General features: G+C 37.0%; 1 protein-coding gene across 6 annotated transcripts in view; it reads left to right on the plus strand.

Annotated features, from left to right (window-relative positions):
- NSD3 (nuclear receptor binding SET domain protein 3) overlaps window positions 1–19,910 on the plus strand; it is a 110,434-nt gene that overhangs the window by 51,414 nt on the left and 39,110 nt on the right. For all 6 annotated transcript variants that reach the window (XM_008686603.2, XM_040643254.1, XM_008686604.2 and 3 more), the window contains exons 5-9: window positions 9,338–9,492; window positions 11,242–11,757; window positions 13,937–14,063; window positions 17,520–17,620; window positions 19,754–19,799. In XM_008686603.2, the coding sequence (XP_008684825.1) occupies window positions 9,338–9,492; window positions 11,242–11,757; window positions 13,937–14,063; window positions 17,520–17,620; window positions 19,754–19,799 (945 nt within the window). The remainder of the gene's footprint in view (window positions 1–9,337; window positions 9,493–11,241; window positions 11,758–13,936; window positions 14,064–17,519; window positions 17,621–19,753; window positions 19,800–19,910) is intronic.

A 19,910-nucleotide genomic window follows, 5' to 3' on the forward strand; every position in this document is an offset into this window, starting at 1 on the left:
ATTTGGGCCCTGCTTTTGTTGTACGTCTCATTTCGTCATTGACTCCTATGAGTAGTAATTTTTTACCCACACAAGTGCTTTTGATCCTGATAAAAATTTCAGGATGCTTTTTCCCTCCACTCCATTTTTTGATCTGTAAATTTATGGAGACATTTTTATAAATTCAATACGACAGAGATGTACAGCTTGAATCTAGCTGTTCAGCATAGAATCCTACCTTAGGAATATTAATAAATGTTAAGAAAAGATGTTTTCTGACTTTTCACTTTTTTTTCCATGGTTTGTCTAAAACATGTGGATTAGATTTCTGATATTCTAGCATTTGGAATGGACTTGCTTAGTTAGCCAGGGGAAGGTTTGAGCTTGGAATTTATTTCTGGATATTTGCTTTGTGAACTCACTCTTGTTACGTGTTGAATTCCTTATTGTTCGTGACAACTTTGTGCCTGTTTCTTTTTCTCTTACTTTAAACTTTCTGTCTCGCTCTCTGTTCACTGTTATGAAGAGAACAAATGTCTACATAAGTCTTGCAAGTCAGATTTGTGGCAAGATCAGCCATATCTGTAACTTTTGTGCTACATAGCCAGTAATCTGCCCTGGTACAGAAGGCAGTTATCTGTCATTATAACCTGCTGATTCCAGATTGGGTAACTGGAAGCATCAATGGGGCAGAAGTAAAAACAAACAAAACAAAACAAAACAAAACAGAAAGCCACCCCAGCATTGTTGAATGTCTACTTTCGTGCAAGGCACTGTGTTAAGCAATTCTCTTATATATTTTATGCAGTCCACCTAGTAGCAACACTACAAAGCAGGTACTGTTATTATCCTTATGTTTTGAATAAGTAAGTAGAGTTTCAGAGAGACCTTATTCCATAACCTCCACTCTTAAACATACTATATATTAAAAGGAAAGTAACTGAATTCACCTAGTCATAATTTACCGAGGTTGGGGCAAGGCAGTCCTAGTTCTTTCATTGATTTCTTATTACTAAGGGTGTTGGACTAGTAATCTATGAAGTATCTTGCAGGTTTAATATTCTATGAATGGGAGAAGAAAGGGACAGGGATTTCCCAAAGGACCAAGCCTTTTTAAATTTTAATTTCAGGTAACATGCAGTATTATATTAGTTTCAGGTGTGTAATATAGTAATTTAACACTTCCATACATCACCCGGTGCTCATCACAAGTGCACTCCTTAAACCCTATCACCTATTTAACCCATCCCCCAACCCACTGATAACCATCAGTTTGTTCTCTATATAGCTATGAGTCTGTTCCTTGATTTGTCTCTCTCTCTTATTTTTTCCCTTTGCTTGTTTTGTTTGTTAAATTCTATGTATGAATGAAATCATACGGTATCTAACTGACTTATTTTGCTTAGCATTATATTCTCCAGCTCCATCCAAGTCGTTGCAAATGGCAAGATTTCGTTCTTTTTATGGCTGAGTAATATTCCATTGTGTGTGTATATATATCACATCTTCTTTATTCACCAGCTGATGGACACTTAGGCTGCTTCCATATCTTGGCTATTGTAAATAATTCTGCTATAAACATAAGGGTGCCTGTATCCCTTTGAGTTAGTGTTTTTGTATTCTTTGGGTAAATACCCAGTAGTGCAATTGCTGGATCATAAGGTAATACTGTTTTTAACTTTTTGAGGAGCCTCCATACTGTTTTCCACAGTGGCTGCACCAGCTTGCATTCCCACCAACAGTGCAAGAGGGTTCCCCTTTCCCTACATCCTCACCAACACCTGTTGTTTCTTGTGTTGTTAACTTTAGACATTCTGACAGGTGTGAGATGATAACTCATTGTAGTTTTGATTTGCATTTCCCTGATGATCAGCGATGATGAGCATCTTTTCGTGTGTCTCTTAGGGCAAAACCTTTTCAATAAAATAATCCATGTACCTACTGGGTCTCTAGAGCACCCTGAGAGTTGTGTATATCATGTGAGAGTTGTGGCTCTTCAATTCTCTCTCCTTAGAAAAGCATGCTTTTCAGATTATTAGTGTTTCACATTTAATTACTGTATGAAAACCTGCTAAGTAAAGCTTTTTTATGGGATACAAGTGAAAGCACAATTTATGTCACATCTGTATTTCAAAGGAAGTATTTAAATTTGGTTTTAGGAATTAATCTAATTTGGTCTGGAATTCCTCAGCAGTCTCCTACTTTACTGCTGGGAATACTGATTTTGCTTGTATTAATGAGAAAACCAGAACTCTGAGAATTTAGAAAATTTTTAAAATTTAAATTAATTAAAAGTGGGGCGCCTGGGTGGCACAGCGGTTAAGCGTCTGCCTTCGGCTCAGGGCGTGATCCCGGCGTTATGGGATCGAGTCCCACATCAGACTCCTCTGCTATGAGCCTGCTTCTTCCTCTCCCACTCCCCCTGCTTGTGTTCCCTCTCTCTCTGGCTGTCTCTATCTCTGTCAAATAAATAAATAAAATCTTTAAAAAAAAAATTAATTAAAAGTGTATTCTGATACTTTTTTCTTTTTTGCAGTAGTTTTGAAAATAATAGCTTTCCTGATATGATTTACATACAAATTCAGTGTTTTTTAGTACATTTATGGAATTGTGCAGTCATCAGAACATCTAATTTTAGAACTTTTTTAAAAAGACTTTATTTGACAGAGAGCTCGAGAGTGAGCATGTGTGAGTGGAGGGAGGGGCAGAGGGGAAGAGAGAATCCCAACCAGACTCCCCCCTGAGTGCAAAGCCCAAAGCAGGGCTCCATCTCACCACCCTGAGATCATGACCTGAGCTGAAAACAAGAGTCAGATGCTTAACCAACTGGGCCATCCAGGCTCCCCTAGAACATTTTTCTCAACCCAGAAATAAATTCCATGTTCATTAGCAGTCATTCCCCATTACTCCTCTCTTCTCCCAGTGCTAAGCAACCACTAACTACTTTTTGTCTCTATAGGTTTGCCTTTTCTGGACATTTCATATAAAGGGAATCATACAGTATGTGGCCTTTTGTGTCTGGCTTTTTTTTTTTTTTTTTAAAGATTTTATTTATTTATTTGACAGAGAGAGAGACAGCCAGCAAGAGAGGGAACACAAGCAGGGGGAGTGGGAGAGGAAGAAGCAGGCTCCCAGTGGAGGAGCCTGATGTGGGGCTCGATCCCATAACGCCGGGATCACGCCCTGAGCCGAAGGCAGACGCTTAACCGCTGTGCCACCCAGGCGCCCCTGTGTCTGGCTTCTTTCATTTAGCCTCATGTTTTAGAGGTTCATGTTGAGGCATCTGTCAGTACTTCCTTTTTTAGAGAAAGTTTTCTGTTTTTCTGAAAACCGAGAAAACAGTATAAAACTTAATTTTGTTGATTATGTTCACACATGATGACTGTGAAGCATTTTGTGTTGCTTAATCTAAACAACTTTGTATAAATTTTTCTTAATTATTTTTAGATAGTAATCATTGATTTCCATATTGTTATTGGTCAGTATTGCTAGATTCTTAGCTTTAGAAAAAATAACAGTTTTTACACATAAAGATCAAATTCTTCGTAAGAGCATGTGGAAAGATGTTTGTATCACATGTCTGTCTCTTGTTTTTTTTTTAAAGATTTTATTTATTTATTTGACAGAGAGAGGGAGAGAGCACGTGCAGGGGGAGCAGCAGAGGGAGAGGGAGAAGCAGGCTCCCTGTGAAGGGAGCCCGATGTGGGGCCCGATCCCAGGACCCCAGGATCATGACTTGAGCTGAAGGCAGACACTTAACCATCTGAGCCACCCAGGCGCCCCTCTCATGTTTCTTTTAAGTTGTATTTCATTGTTGTGGTCTCATTTTAAGTTTCTTTTTCTTTTTTTTTTCTTCAGGCTTTGTTGAGGTATAATTGACAAAAGTTATATATATTTAAAGTGTACAGCATAATAATTTGATATACATATACTTCATGAACTGATTACCACAGTCTGGTCAACTAACATACCCAGCACTTCACACGGTTATTTTTGTGTGTGGGTGTTTGGTAAGAACGCTCAGGTTCTACATCCTCAGTAACGTTCAAGTATATAACACAGTATTATTTACTGTAGTAACCATGCTGTACATCAGATTCCCAGAACATACTCATCTTAATGACTGAAGGCTTATACCCTTTGACTAGCTCCTCTCCCACCCCAGTCCCTGATATCTGGCAGCCATCATTCTACATTGTTTCTAGGAGTTTGATTTTTTTTAAAATAGTCCACATACAAATACGATCATATGGTATCTCTCTTTCTCTGTCTGACTTATTTTCACTTAGCACAGGGTCCTCTAGGTTCATCCGTTTTGGTAGGATTTCCTTTTATCACATGGCTGAATAATCATTTTAAGTTTAAAAGTTAAAAATGAAATGCTTTTTCTGCATATAACAATACAAAAATATATATAGTCAGAAGTGAAAAGTACCTATAATTTCATCCTTCGGGTAATGTAACTACTATTAAAAGTTTGAGAGTCAGGGTGCCTGGGTGGCTCACTGGGTTAAGCATCTGACTCTTGATTTCGGCTTAAGTCATGATCTCAGGATTGTGAGATTGAGCCCTGTGTCGGGCTCTGCGCTGTTCATGGAGTCTGCTTAAGATTCTCTCTCTGGGGCGCCTGGGTGGCACAGCGGTTAAGCGTCTGCCTTCGGCTCAGGGCGTGATCCCGGTGTTAGGGGATCGAGCCCCACATCAGGCTCCTCTGCTATGAGCCTGCTTCTTCCTCTCCCACTCCCCCTGCTTGTGTTCCCTCTCTCGCTGACTGTCTCCATCTTTGTTGAACAAATTAATAAAATCTTAAAAAAAAAAAAAAAGTTTGAGAGTAATTATTTTTCACTATGTGTATTGTAATTAATAGATAGAATAGTAAAGATTTTTACTGAGTTTTAAATGATATATTATACCTATTGTAACTTTTATTTTTATTTATTTATTTAAATTTATTTAAATTCAGTTAATTAACAGTGTATTACTAGTTTCAGAGGTTGAGGTCAGTGATTCGTCAGTTGCATATAACACCCAGTGCTCATTATACCTAGTGCCCTCCTTTCTGTCACCCAGTTACCCCATCCCCCTACCCCCTCCCCTCCAGCAACCCTCAGTGTGTTTCCTATGATTAAGAGTCTCTTATGGTTTGTCTCCCTCTCTGATTTCATCTTGTTTTATTTTTCCCCTCCTTTCCCCTATGTTCCTCTGTTTTGTTTTTTAAATTCCACGTATGAGGGAGATCATATTGTTGTCTTTCTCTGATTGACTTATTTTGCTTAGCATAATACCCTCTAGTTCCATCCACATCATTGCAAATGGCAAGATTTCATTTCTTTTGATGGCTGAGTAATATTCCAGCATGTGTGTGTGTACATACATATATACCACATCTTCTTTACCTACTGTAACTTTTAATCCTAACTTTTTTTTTTTAAGGTTAAAACGGGATGGTTTTACCTTTATATTATTTTTCTTAAATAAAAAATTGCCGGGGCACCTGGATGGCTCAGTCATTTGAGCGTCTGGAGATTTCTGCTCAGGACATGATCTCAGGGTTGTGGGATTGAGCCCCATGTAGGGCTCCACACTCAGCCAGGAGTCTGCTTAAGATTCTCTCCCTCTGTCCCTCCCCCCCCCACCTACATGTGCACATGCATGCTTGCTCTCTGTCTCTCCCTCTGTAAAATAAATAAATATTTAAAGAAAAAATTTCCTCTGCATTTTTCTTTTGGAATTCGGGTATTTATTCAAAGACAGATGTGCTTCTCATTTTTACAGGTCTTTAGGTTTTTATTTCACTCATTGTTCTTTGGACAGCAGGAAATAGAGTAATAATAACAAAGAGACAAATTGTTTGATTTGTTTCATCTGTACTAATGATTTAATAGAGGAAGAAGTTGAAAATAAATATTAAAATGAGATTGTGTCATCTGTGAGTTTTAGTTTTTGTGTTCTTAACTATAAAGTCTGTTTCTGAATAACTGACTGACTTTTGGATTATGCCCTATATTTTTTTTTTTAATTTTTTTTTTAAGATTTTATTTATTTATTTAACAGAGATAGAGACAGCCAGCCAGAGAGGGAACACAGCAGGGGGAGTGGGAGAGGAAGAAGCAGGCTCATAGTGGAGGAGCCTGATGTGGGGCTCGATCCCAGAACGCCGGGATCACGCCTGAGCCGAAGGCAGATGCTTAACTGCTGTGCCACCCAGGCGCCCCATGCCCTATATTCTTTTAACCCTATCACTTGTACCCACTACCCTATCTTCCAAACTCACCTATTAGTTTGGGTTATATTTATTTTTTTGTCCCTAAAAACCCTTGGACTTAACCTTCTTTGATTAATTATAGTCAAATCTGTGCTTAGCTCTTCCTTCTGAGATTGGATTATATGGAAATCAAATTGTGTGTGTATTTCTCTCTTATAGGCTATTTTACATAAGAAATTTTAATCTGGTTTCAAAATAATTCCTTAGATAATCTCCCATTAATGTCTAATAAAATTTAAAAATTTTCAAATCCAAGATATAATCGATTTCAGATAACTGAGTTCAATTTAAGCCTATACCTACATTTTTCTAGTCAACCAACATCTGCTTATTACCTTTCTTTGCCTACCTGAATTATTTTGGATTTGCCAAGACCAGTTATACAGTACTGTATTAACCTGAGACATTTTCTGTAGAGTTGTGTTTTTCAAACTATGGTTGGTAAAAGACCAGTTTTTGTTCATTTTTTAAAAATTTCCAATCCACCATGGACCAATACTTACAGAAAATACAATAAAAGTAACTATTACAAAAAGGAAAGGCCTCCCCCTGCAAAAAGTATATGGTACAAGATCCCTGATCATGTGCCTAAACATCATGACAGTGTCAAATTATCATAGTTTCTAAATGCTTACTCTTCCATGCTTATTCTGTCACAGACTGGCCTGTTCTGGGAACCACACTTGGAGAGTAGCACTGTTCTAGCAGTTTTCAGATATTTTGGCCCCAGAACACCTTTTACTCTTACAATTTGAAGATTTTAAAAGGCTTTTGTTTACATGGGTTTTATCTATTACTTTTTATTTTAATTTGGAAATTAAAAGAATTTAAAAATATTTACTAATTGATTTAAAAATAATCCATTATATGTTATCATTACATTTTTATGAAAAATAACTATTTCCTCAAAAATGAGAAGAATGGTATCATTTTACATCATTGCAAATCTCTTTAAGGTCTGGCTTAAGTGAAGATACTAGATTCCTGTATCTGTTTCTACATTCAATCTGTTAGGGTTGTTGTTTTGGTTGGACTATATGAAGATAATCTGACCTCAGACAGGTGTGTAGTTGAAAAAGGATAGTGTATTTTAATAGCCTTTTTAGGTAATTGTGGATATATTTCTTTGATATTACACCAAAACTCAGTAAGTGTGGGTTAGTTCAGATTCAGGAAATTTGAAATCATATCCATAAACTTTTTGTACTTTGTTACATTGGAATCCATTGGTTCTATCTTGCACTTTGAATGAATCTTCTACCTTTCATGATTTTATAACATCATGTATTGGCCATTTAAAAAATACTGGTTTGGGGGTGCCTGGGTGGGTCACTTGGTTAAATGTGTGACTTCTACTCAGGTCATGATCTTCTGGTCCTGGGATTGAGTCCCGCCCCCCATGGGGCTCCACACTAAGTACAGAGTCTGCTTGTCCCTCCCCCTCCCCCCCGCCACACTCACAAGCATGCTCTCTTCTTTCTTTCTCTCTTTCTCAAATAAATAAATAAAATCTTTTTAGAAATTAAAAAAAATATGTTATCGTTACCAAGTAAGATATATCTTCCAAATGTTGACACATCCTTCTATAGTATACTTTTTCTTTAGATCGAGAGTGTGCACAGGAGCCAGGGGGAGGGGCAGAGGGAGAGAGAATCTCAAGCAAGCTCCAATCTCACCATCCTGAGATCATGACATGACCTGAGCTGAAATCAAGAGTTGGGTGCTTAATCGACTGGCCACCCAGGGGCCCCATCCTCTATAGATATTTTTAAATCACATTAGTTTATATGACCAGTTATTTCATCAGAAAATTCTTTGATTATTGGGAAGTTGGAAGACTCAGGTTTTCCAAAATTCTAATTTTTCCTTGAAAGATCAAATATTGTCTTTGGCAACAAATACTGTCAGTTGATTTCTTTGAAATAGTAAACTTGCTTTGTTCGTTTTTGAGGAAATACTTGCCAGATGCTCAAGTTCAAATAACCATAGTTTTTCTGTCAGTCGTTCTTTCAAATAAAAATGATGTTTTATGAAAAAGTGGCCAGTGATCTTGCAACTCAAACAGTCACACAAGTACTTTTCCTCAAGGTAACTGTCACACTTCAATAAGCAAAAGCGCTTTATGCATACTTCCCATTTCATCATGGAGAATATTAAAAAGACAGTATCCAAACATTGAAATTTAGTGAAATTAATCATTTTACCACTTCATCAAGGACATTCAATGGAACTGGCTTTTTGTTTTGTTTTGTTTTAGCTGCCAGTATATATGGCTGTGAAGAATGCGATACTGGTATCGTTTGGTGTCTCTCATTGTCTTTATTTGTGCTGGCATGCCAGCAGTCTTATCCACCATTGTTCTTGCGGTATGAAGTGCAAATGCCAACACACTGAAAAGACAATAGTATTTTGGGATTATTATGAAGATAGTTTTGAGCTCACAGGATCCCTGAAAGAGTCGGTGGCCTCTTCTCCACCCCCAAGTCTATATAGTGCACTTTCATATAGCCAGAAAAGCAATTTGGCACTTTCGAAGTCCAAGAAAATATGTTATATATATATTTTTAAAGATTATATTTGAGAGAGAGAGTGCCCACGAGCCGGGGTTGGGGGGGGCAGAGGGAGAGGGAGAAGCAGACTCCCCACTGAGCAGGGAGCCCAACATGGGGCTTGATCCCAGGAATCTGGGATCATGACCTGAGCCGAAGGTAGACACTTAACTAACTGAGCCACCCAGGTGCCCGTTACACATTTTTTGAAGAAAAAATTATTTATTCCCAGATTTGTTTCTAAAAAGGTTTGAGACAAGCAAAAATAAGTTGTGTAACCAAGGTAGCAAATCTGGTAATTAGTAGAATTTCTGATTTTCTTCTTCTTAAGACTTGCTGGACTAATTTTAATCATTCGGGAGTGATTTTTTACAGTAACTATTAGTTGTGTAATTGGCAGGTGTTGGATTATATCCTTGGACAATCCAAAGCATGCAGGTTTTAATAGGAGTGATGCTAGGGAACCTAGCTTAGGTTCATGTTTTTGGCAGAGTATACGTGATGCTTATGTTCTGAAATGGTTAATAAGAATTTTTGCTTACAGGTGCCCGGGAATATCACGTCCAATTTTTTAGCAACCAACCGGAGAGGGCATGGGTTCATGAAAAGCGAGTACGAGAGTATAAAGGTCATAAACAGTATGAAGAACTATTGGCTGAAGCAACCAAACAAGCCAGCAATCACTCTGAGAAACAAAAGGTATCTGGCAGCGTGTTAACTTTACCAATCGAATATGGTTTGTAGAGGACTTAGTAATTTAGTAGAAGTTTTCATACTTGAATTCAGATCGTTGTTAGAATGAGTTGTTATTTTAACCTAAGTTCAGTTTTAATAATTTATTGTACGTCAGTAAATTTTATATTTCATATAAACAACATCAGAATACTATTAAAAACTTGAACTTTGCTTAATACAGTGCTGGATTCTATTTTTGAATTGAATTAGTGTACATGACTAGTAGATGCTAGTGAAGCGTGGATTTTGCCAGGGAGTTTTGTTTTTTTTTTTTTCCTATTTCATTATCTTTACATAATTCCCTTTATTCTTATCTAGTAAAATTGTTTTGTGAAAGTAAAGTTTCTAAAATATTTAGTGAGCACCTGCTGTGAGACAGGCACTATTTTAAGCATTATGTGTGTATTAATTCATTTAATCTTCATAACAACTTAAGGGGGGTAGATACCATCATTCCCCTTTCTACAGATGAGAAGAAATCGAGGCATAGACAAGCTTAAGTAACTGGTTCAAGCAAGGTCACAGTGAGGGAACCAAGAAATATGTTTGTGGTGGATATTTTAGAATTATGACATCAACTCCCGATAATCTATCTGGTTGACATTTTTAAACTCAACTAATTTTAGGGTGGGTCTCTTGTGATTCAGAAATTTGTCATATTTTTATACTTTAAAAGCTAAATTTGATCACAGAGGATTTTGATTAATTTTATCAGACATTTTACAGATTTATACATCAGCGTTCCACATATACCATCCCTTCTCAGAGTTTCATTAGCTAATTTTGGGCTACCTTAGTCCAACCTCCTAGATATTCCTGATGGCTTTGGTCATCTCACATACTTTTTATTCAAAGTTTTCTTATCTGACTTGCCAACTCAAAGTCTTCTGAGCAACAGTGAAGGAGACCTATGGAAGCTGGTTCAGGTTTCTTTTTTCTTTTTTTTTTTTTTTAAAGATTTTATTTATTTATTCGACAGAGAGAGAGACAGCCAGCGAGAGAAGGAACACAAGCAGGGGGAGTGGGAGAGGAAGAAGCAGGCTCATAGCGGAGGAGCCTGATGTGGGACTCGATCCCATAACGCCGGGATCACGCCCTGAGCCGAAGGCAGACGCTTAACCGCTGTGCCACCCAGGCGCCCCTGTTTTTTCTCTTATACATCCCTTCTTTCCTGTGTCTTGTCAACTTTCATTTGTTCCTCTGGGCTCTCTCCTTTCTCTCCATTCTGCCCCTGTTTGCATTATGGTACAAACCACCAGCACAGCTTCAAATGCTGACTCTGCCATTTGCTTTTTTGTGATCTCTGTAGCACCCCTGAGCTTCAGGGTGTCATTTTTAAGGTTAGTGTTTTATTGGCCACTGCAAGTAATCGTTCTGCAATCTCTCCTCCCTTTGCCCTCATTGCTAGCTTTGTATGAACATAACATGAGAAGGACAGCCCCCTCTTTGAGGGACTTGTGCAACAGAGTGGTCAATGAAAAAGAATATTTAAAGAGAGTAGACCTGCATATCATCTGATAGTCATACTGACTTATCAAAGTTAGGGAGTTTTAGAATATGTCATAAATTTGAAGAACCTGAAGATATTTATTTATGTTACCTGGAATGATGACAGGATCACATGGGAAGTACGTGTTGGTTTAAATGTACCAATTAGACTGAAAGTGTATCTGATAATGCCTGTGTCTTTTATATGCCTGGGTCTTTTTTTAGATTCGGAAACCCCGACCTCAGAGAGAACGTGCTCAGTGGGATATCGGCATCGCCCATGCAGAGAAGGCATTGAAAATGACCCGAGAGGAAAGAATAGAACAGTATACTTTTATCTATATTGATAAACAGCCTGAGGAGGCTTTGTCCCAAGCAAAAAAGAATGTTGCCTCCAAAGCCGAAGTTAAGAAAACCCGAAGACCAAGGTCAGTGCTGAATACTCAGCTGGAACAGACCAATGCAGGTGAGGTGGCCTCCTCACTCTCAAGTACTGAAATTCGGAGACAGAGCCAGAGGCGGCACACGAGCGTGGAAGAGGAAGAACCACCTCCTGTTAAAATAGCCTGGAAAACGGCCGCCGCCAGGAAATCTTTACCAGCTTCTATTACAATGCACAAAGGGAGCCTGGATTTGCAGAAGTGTAACATGTCTCCAGTTGTGAAGATTGAACAAGTGTTTGCTCTTCAGAATGCTACAGGAGATGGGAAATTTATCGATCAGTTTGTTTATTCAACGAAGGTATCTCCTTCTTACGTGGGTGTTTTGGGGGAATAGTATTAAATAAGTAGTCAGCCTTGACGTTTAAAAAGAAACCCCACAAACAACACAAGGTCGTAATTTAAATACCCTTTTATCTGCTGCAGTTGAAATGTACAGTTTACTGTGTTTAAGAGGGGGCAAAAAAGACAGGCAAAAAGGCTATGTTTTCCTTCTTTTTTCCCTCTTTTGTAATATCCCCATCTGTACTAGATTAATCTTGAGCGGTGCAGCCAAAATTGAGCTTAGCTCCCTAAAGTTGTGGAAAAAAACTCGGCACTTTGCCTGTTTCTAGTTTGTATAGTTAGTTTTTCTTAGCTGCAAAGTGTGCTTCTTATTAAATTATTTTTGTCAGTTATCTGAATTAACTATTGTACTAATTATACCTGCTGATCTGTTTGGTTGCACCGGCAGTTTTGTTAGGCTCACGCTGGCTAATGCATTTTAAAGAAATTCCAGAACTGTGTTTGTTCTTTAACAATTAACTGGTGATAGCGTGGGTAATGGGGTGAAAATACCTCTTCAAATTGAATACCTCCATCAGCCAGCCCTGAACCTCCATTTAGGGCACTTATATTTTAGCTTTTAGACTTTAAAACAGTGTCATAACATTTGTAATGTTATTCCATATACCTCTTCACTGCCCTCCAAAGCCTTCTCACAGTTGTGGGCTTATGAATTTGATTTAGCGGCACTCCATGGGCGTGTGCTTTTAAAGAAATCTGCTTATTTCCTAATATTGTCAGATGCACATGAAAATAATTAAATGTAGGTATGCCTTATTGGTGATGTATTTTTCCAAGTTTTTATTTAAATTCCAGGTAGTTAACATACAGTGTAATATTAGTTTCAGGTGTAGGATTTAGTGATTGAACACTTATATACGACACCCGGTGCTTGAGTGATAATATTTTACTAGAGAGAAGTAGAAGGGTTCTCTATTACTTTGTTTCTGACCGTAGGTTCAACTGATTTCAGTAAGACTAAACTACTTGAAAAGACTTAAGTTACAGTCTCCACTTGGTTCTGCTGACAGCTTGGAATAGCAAATGAATACTTTGCATCTTTTTTTTTAATGTAAATTGGCTTCATTCTTGGAGCTAGTTTTTATCTGCATTTGGATATACAGATCAAGCTTTGTCAGCCCACTCCAAAGAGTGCTATTTAAATGAAATTTGAGATAAAGTTCTTTTAATTAATTTATTTATTTTAATTTTTAAAAATTTATGAGAGAGAGAGTGCCCCCATACATGAGGGGCAGGCAGGGAGGGGCAGAGGGAGAGAGAGAATCTCAAGCAGACTCCCCACTGAGCATGGAGGAGGGGGTGGGGGGTTCAGTCTCAGGACCCTGAGATCATGACCTGAGCCAAAATTAAGAGTTGGACGCTTAACTGCCTGAGCCACCCAGTTGTCCCAAAACTGATCTTTTAAAAATGAAGACTTTAAAAATACATATGTTGGGGCGCCTGGGTGGCTCAGTCAGTTAAGCGTCTGCCCTGCTTCTCACTTTCTCTCTAACTGCCGCTCCCCCTGCTTGTGCTCTCTCTCTCTCTCTGTCAAATAAATAAATAAAATTTTTTTTTTAAAAAAAGAAACTTAAAAAAATACATATATTTACAAACCACTCCTTTATTTCATGATGTTAAAAATACCTAAAATGAGACAGAGCTGTAATTGTAGCTGCCTTATATCTGCTCCAAATTGCTTATTGGGTACACATTCTGGTCATCATGAATGTCAGATTTCTGTATCTAAGGATATTCTTGTCTTTTAAGACATGTTGACATTTTGATCTGTGTAGCAGGGCACTTAACCAAATGAAAATGACTCAAGTTCTTTTCCTGTGATGAGGTAAAGGGAGAGACTATTCAGACCAGAAAACATTTTGTTTTTGACAGAAAACTAGGTGACACAGGTTCATTTTTTAGTGGTATGCCTCATGTGAAGTCATTTTTTTTCTCACGTAATCTCATCGTACATTTTAGAATACATCCTGATGACTTAATAAAATTGCTCTGGTAATGGCAAAGATGATAAATTAACTGCAGTCAAAGACCGTGTAAAATTCAAGCAAATCATGACCATCTTAAGCTGTCTTTGTAAATAAAATGATGCCATTTTCCTGGTAAACAGCTATTTTTTATTTTGCCTTATTTTAAAGGGAATTGGTAACAAAACGGAAATAAGTGTCAGGGGACAGGACAGACTTATAATTTCTACACCAAACCAGAGAAATGAAAAGGCAACTCAGAATGTATCATCTCCTGAAGCAACATCTGGACCTACAGGTGAGTAAGGAATGAAGAGGATATAGATGCATTTTGAGAGGTCATGGTTCTGTTCTGCTATAACATTGGTAGCTGTGTTCCTAAGAAATCTTAGTTATCAAAATCAAATTATATTTTAAAAAATTGAGTTATAAAAGCAATTACTTCAATAGGAAAGAATGGTTTAGGGGCTAGGGAGCTTTATTCATGGTAAGTTAGTTTTCCTACAGGAGTTTAAGTAATAAGAAGGCTCTGTAATTAAAAGAGTGTGGTTATGAAATCTGTATACATCTGAGTAAATGCACCATTTGATCTCTCTTTGCATGAAAATAACAGCTTCGCTTTTCTAACACATTCTTACCATTTCCTCCTTCATCTCTTACTGGAAATTAATTGACAGATGCCCGTGTTCTTTTTATTATTCTTAGGTGTACTAGAAGTTAGTAAGCAGGGGACTAGGGCCTAACTCTTCTATTATAATCTGTTCTCTGATTAACAGACACCATGAGTTGAAAATCAAACTATATTATTCTTGTTTAAAAGAGAAATGCCTGTATTCAGTAAGATTGTGCCTTTGGAATGGTCAAAGTAATTTTTGTTAAGGGACTGACATACTAAGGATCTTATAGTTCAACTGAGTGTCTGGTGGGTTTGGATTATATAACAGTATTACTGCTTCATACAGCCATCAAGAAAAGAGTTAGGTTGTCAGCTGGCTTGGTCATTTGGAATCTTAGTTTAGGAGAAAGGAGTTTGTTTCACCTTGCTCTTTTAAAAAAATTTTGGAATCAAATCTAAGAAGGGACCAAGTTTTTCTAGAAGGATTAAAGTCTTGAGAACTAAGGTAGTAGCCTTGAATCGGTAGTAACTCAGGCAGAATTGTGATTGAGTGGCACTAAGGGGCAAATATTTTTGTAAGGGAAACTTTGAGTAAGATTCTTGTTATTGTAAGAGCTAAAATAAAAGGAATCATTGTTCAGGAAAGAACTTGGGCTAGCTTTCTTTAAAAAAAAAAAAAGTGAGAGGGGCTACAAGACAGGGAGAGGTGGTGGCAGAGGAGATGGGGCATACATTGGATGGGGCATACAAAACATCATGCCTTTATCCAAAATTGAGTTGGGAAGGGAAGCTGCGTTAAAGTAAGGAGAGAGTAACAAAGTCCAAGACCGGATTTGCAACTTGTATCATTTCACAATACTGTACAAAAAAATGAAATTATGATGTCAAAGAAATGAATAAATGGACTTAAAAGTTTTGCATTAATTAGCCATAATTGAAAACGTTTGGTCCCTTCTTTGAAGATTAAAAGAATCTTTTGGCCTCAGCTCTCCTTAGTCAGGTACATCAATTTTATTATCTTTCTTTACACTAAACTGTTGTAATTTGTCTGATTTAAGTGTGATACTTAGCCTAGGGGGATCTTTATTTAAATATCTACCTTCTCCTATTAGGGAGAAAGTAAACTCTTCATATTAGATTGATCTTAAATATTATACTTTTATTTTTTATAGATTTTATTTATTTGTCAGAGAGCACAAGCAGGGGGAGTGGCAGGCAGAGGGAGAAGTAGGCTCCCTGTGAGCAAGGAGCCTGACGTGGGACTCAATCCCAGGACCCTGGGATCATGACCTGAGCCAAAGGCAGACACTTAACTGACTGAGCAACCCAGATGTTCCTATACTTTTATTTTTAATAGAATTTATTTTTTCCCTTCCCCTCAGCTACTGAACATTTTCTTTTCATGTAGTCTTTTCACTGTAAGATTTAAGTTTTGCTATGATTTTTTTTTTTTTTTAAGTGAAAGGTAAAGTGGAAGGTTCTAATTCTTTATATCTGGGAAAAGCTCAATTCCTTCTTTAGGCAGGCACTATATTTAGGTTGTAAATTAATGAGTGCTCTAAAGCTTTGACTTCGGTTTAAATTTGGTTACCAGCTGTGGTTGATGAGCTTATTTTGCCTTTTTAAATGACCATTTTGCTTCTTGTGGAAATAACTTCAGTAGTTGAAAAGTGAGAAAAAAGACTTGATCTCCCTTCGGAAACCAGTTGTATCATCATCTCAGTTGGTGTTAACTACTTAGGGGTGTTAACTACTTAGGGAGAATTCTGGAGCCTTTCCTTAGTAAATTTAGGGGGGGCATAGAGTGTGTGGCACTGCTAATTTCTGTGATTTGAAGAATTGTATTTGCCTTTATACTAGATTTCCAAGCTATTTTCCAAATCCAGAGATGCTTACCTCCTCTCTCTTAGGACATAAATGCAGTACTTTTTAGTGGTTTTAAGTGTAGTAGATTTCATGTGTTCTTCGGGTAGCTTTCAGAACAGTTATAAGAAGTCCTGTTGCCTTATTTTCTATAAGATAATAGATCAAATACCATCTGTACTTAATGGAACAGTTACGTTGTCATCCTCAAAACAAGTAAAGCTATTTTGTTTGTTTTAAGCAATTCTGCTTTAATTTTCCTCTTCCCTGATAGGTACTAAAGTCTGGATTTCTGGGATACTCAGGTGCCTGTGAGGGTAGGATATCTGTTGTCTTAGTGAACATTTCCATCAGTGTAAAAAGCAGAGTGAGCATGAAGGAGGGAGCGAACACCTTCATTTGTGACTTTTCTGGTAGAAATCACAGCTCAGGAACAATATATTAGTATCCTTCTTCCCCAAAACAGATGTAGTGGGATCCTTCTTTGTGTTGGCTTTGAACTAAGGTGAAGGAAACCATTTACACATAGACAAGAACAATGAAACCACAAAATATAAAGGTAATGTGGAAGGTTTTAGTGAAGTAGTTTCTGCCTGCTTTGATAAGAGCTTTCTCCCGTGGCAAGGTGTGGAAGAGTGATCATTATGTAGGAAGGACCATGTAGGTGGTCTGAACGCTGAGAAGATGGAGAACAGCTGCGCTGCAGGCATCATTCCTCCTCAGAACTGAGGATGAATCATTCCTGCCTTAGTGTTCTTTCCACTAAGCTTTATCCTGTCCAAAATGGGGTCCATGTGAGTTTTTTTCTGTTTACTTCCAAAGAATTTTACTGTTTAACAATATTATTAGTTTCTGTTTTGCTGTTTAACATGAAAAACCTTGCTAACTTGTTTTGAAGTTTTTCGTGACTCATTATTTCTAAAGCAAAACAAGTCCCTTGACATCCAAATTAACGATCTGGTTTTGGCCACACTTTGTGCCTTTTTCCCCTGTTGTTGTTAATAATGTAACAGTAGCAAAAATTCATATAGGTACACCAAGCACCGTTAAACATCTTACATATAGAATTAGTTTAATTCATTTGTTAAAATGAAAAATATATAGTACTGATTGAATTTTTAGTGATTTATAATTGCAAGACCAAAAAGTAAAACAAAACAATTATAAAACAAAGTAATGGATAAGAAAAGCAGAGAATTGGGTCAAATCTTAATTACATGAATGTCAAGTCATTCTTAAATGAGTTTTTGTTTGTTCCTTTAAATCACCTCTTAGGCTCAGTAGAAAAGAAGCAACAGAGAAGATCAATTAGAACTCGTTCTGAATCAGAGAAATCCACCGAGGTTGTGCCAAAGAAGAAGATCAAAAAGGAGCAGGTTGGCTTCCTACATGTAGAGAGTTAAAACATTGTATTTGTAAATGTTGTGGCTTATATGGTATCTTAAAAGAAAGAGAAACTTTCCCCAAACTGGGTTTCCTTTTTCTGGACTATCTTATGCTTCTGTCCTGTTGAGTTCCAGTGCCCAATTCTAATACAGCCATCCCTGTGATTCTGCTTCAAGCATTCTCACAGAAAATAGTCAGGCTTCAGGAGATGGGAAGCCACTGGTACAAGACTCTTAAAGAATTCCTCACATTTATTTTGAAATTTCTGTTATGAGCAAAATGATTTCATGTTTTCATGATTTTTATTTGGAACCATCGTTGAGTCCCCCCTGCCCTTTTAAATTTTGATTTTTTGTTTAAGCTGCTGGTATGTATTGTTTTTATTTTTTAAACAAATCAGAATAATTTAACTATGAAAGTTATATTTAAGACACAGATGATCATAGATGATCTGGTTTTTCTGTTGGTATCACAGATTTTTTGGAATGTTATTTTCCCAGTGGAATGGCACTCACCTGTGATTGGGTTATCAGAAACACCATTTAAGTAAAAACAAAAAAGGGGAGGAACATTTGACTGAAGGGTATTAAACCAGTGTAATCAACGTAGTAATATGCATATTAAATTACCTGTTCAAAGAAATTTTTAGAAACCAGTATTCCTTGAAATTAAACTCACAATAAGAATTTTTCTTGATTTTTTTTAAAGTGGAAGAATATCCATTTTTTATAGCCCAGACAGCTGCTATTAAACAAAAAGAATTCTGAATAGTATTAGTTCCAATAAGCTTTATATTTTTAAAGCCACTTAATATGGAAGTGTGGACTTTTCTATTCAAATTATTTCCTTCATAACTTAAACTTCCAAACTTAAAAGGTGATTTTTGTGGGTGCTCATGGTATCTCCAAGCATGTAAAACAGTTTTCCCAGAAACATTTAACTAAAATTTAAATAATATACTAATTTGTCATTCATTTACCATAATTAACTTTCATACTTAGGAAATTATATTCCAAAAAATCTTTCTAAGTTCTTGCAAATCTATAGCATTCATTACCAAAACGAGGTTGTGATTTTTCCAGCTGGTTCCCAAATTCAGTCTGTGACCAGTTTAAATTTAATAAGCAGAATGAGTATAAAAAGTGGGACAAATTGTTAATGCCACTGTGTTATAGTTAGTAGTAGAACAATAACAGTGATTGTTTAGAAGATTTTATATTTGTATTACTAATTGTATCTTATAAAAGCGCTTCTGTTGTATGTTTTTTACCTGTTGTAAAAAAAATAAAATTTTTTTTAAAAAGCTTAGAACAATCCTTAAATATTTACAAAATGTGTTTCAACATGCATATCTCACCACATCTTAAAGAAACATAAAATTCAATTCATAGCTAAAACAGGAACTCCTCCAAACAGCATCCTTTCTTTAATTCCAATGGTTCAAGCCTCAAATTACCACGTGTTTTACATATACATTGGCAGAATAACTTCTGATCTCGCTCTCCTAATGTAGGATCAAGACACTGTTCATAAGACACTCAAGAAAGTGCTTTTGCAATATCACAAACTTATTTTCTTAAGTTTGTACTAGCAGCAAAAGTATTGAGCTTCCAGCTGTATGGAGCCCTGTAGCACTCTCTACAGAGAGGGTCCTGATTCCCAGCAACTTAGCTGTGAGTGCAGGCGCGGAAGGGTCTTAAAGTGGCGTGAGTTACATTAACCTGAGTATCATAGTAAGTAAAAATTTATCCTAACGTCTTTGGGGCGGGAGGGGTTTATAGCAACATCGGGGCTGTTTGCAGAAACAACCCCTCTCCTGCCTCCCAGACACTGAGAAAGGATTCTTGTTCTCTTCATATACCAAGGGAATGGTGGGAAAAGTCTTTGCTAGAGAGCATGTGGCTGTGTGTTGTCACTTGGAATTCAGCATAGGAAGCTAGGATTTAAACCCTCCCTGACCTTGAGACAGAGAACTTTACCCAGAAGATGGGACGGAGTTCAGATTTCAGTACATTAATCACTCATCATTACTTAGATTGATGGAAGTACTGTTTTTTTCCCTCTGTTAGTTAAAAGTGTAAAAAAAAATTTCTTGTTAATGGTATATTTTTCTGTCCAAACAGGTTGAAACAGTTCCTCAGGCTACAGTGAAGACTGGATTACAGAAAGGTGAGTTATTATAATGTTGCCTTGCATTTCCTTGATTAAAACCAATTTTTAAGAATTACTTATTTGTACTTCACGTATTTTTGTTTGTCTCTGTAAATCACTGTTGTTGCT

Source organism: Ursus maritimus, unplaced genomic scaffold (genome assembly GCF_017311325.1).
Source record: "Ursus maritimus isolate PB19 unplaced genomic scaffold, ASM1731132v1 scaffold_28, whole genome shotgun sequence".
Lineage (NCBI taxonomy): Eukaryota > Metazoa > Chordata > Mammalia > Carnivora > Ursidae > Ursus > Ursus maritimus.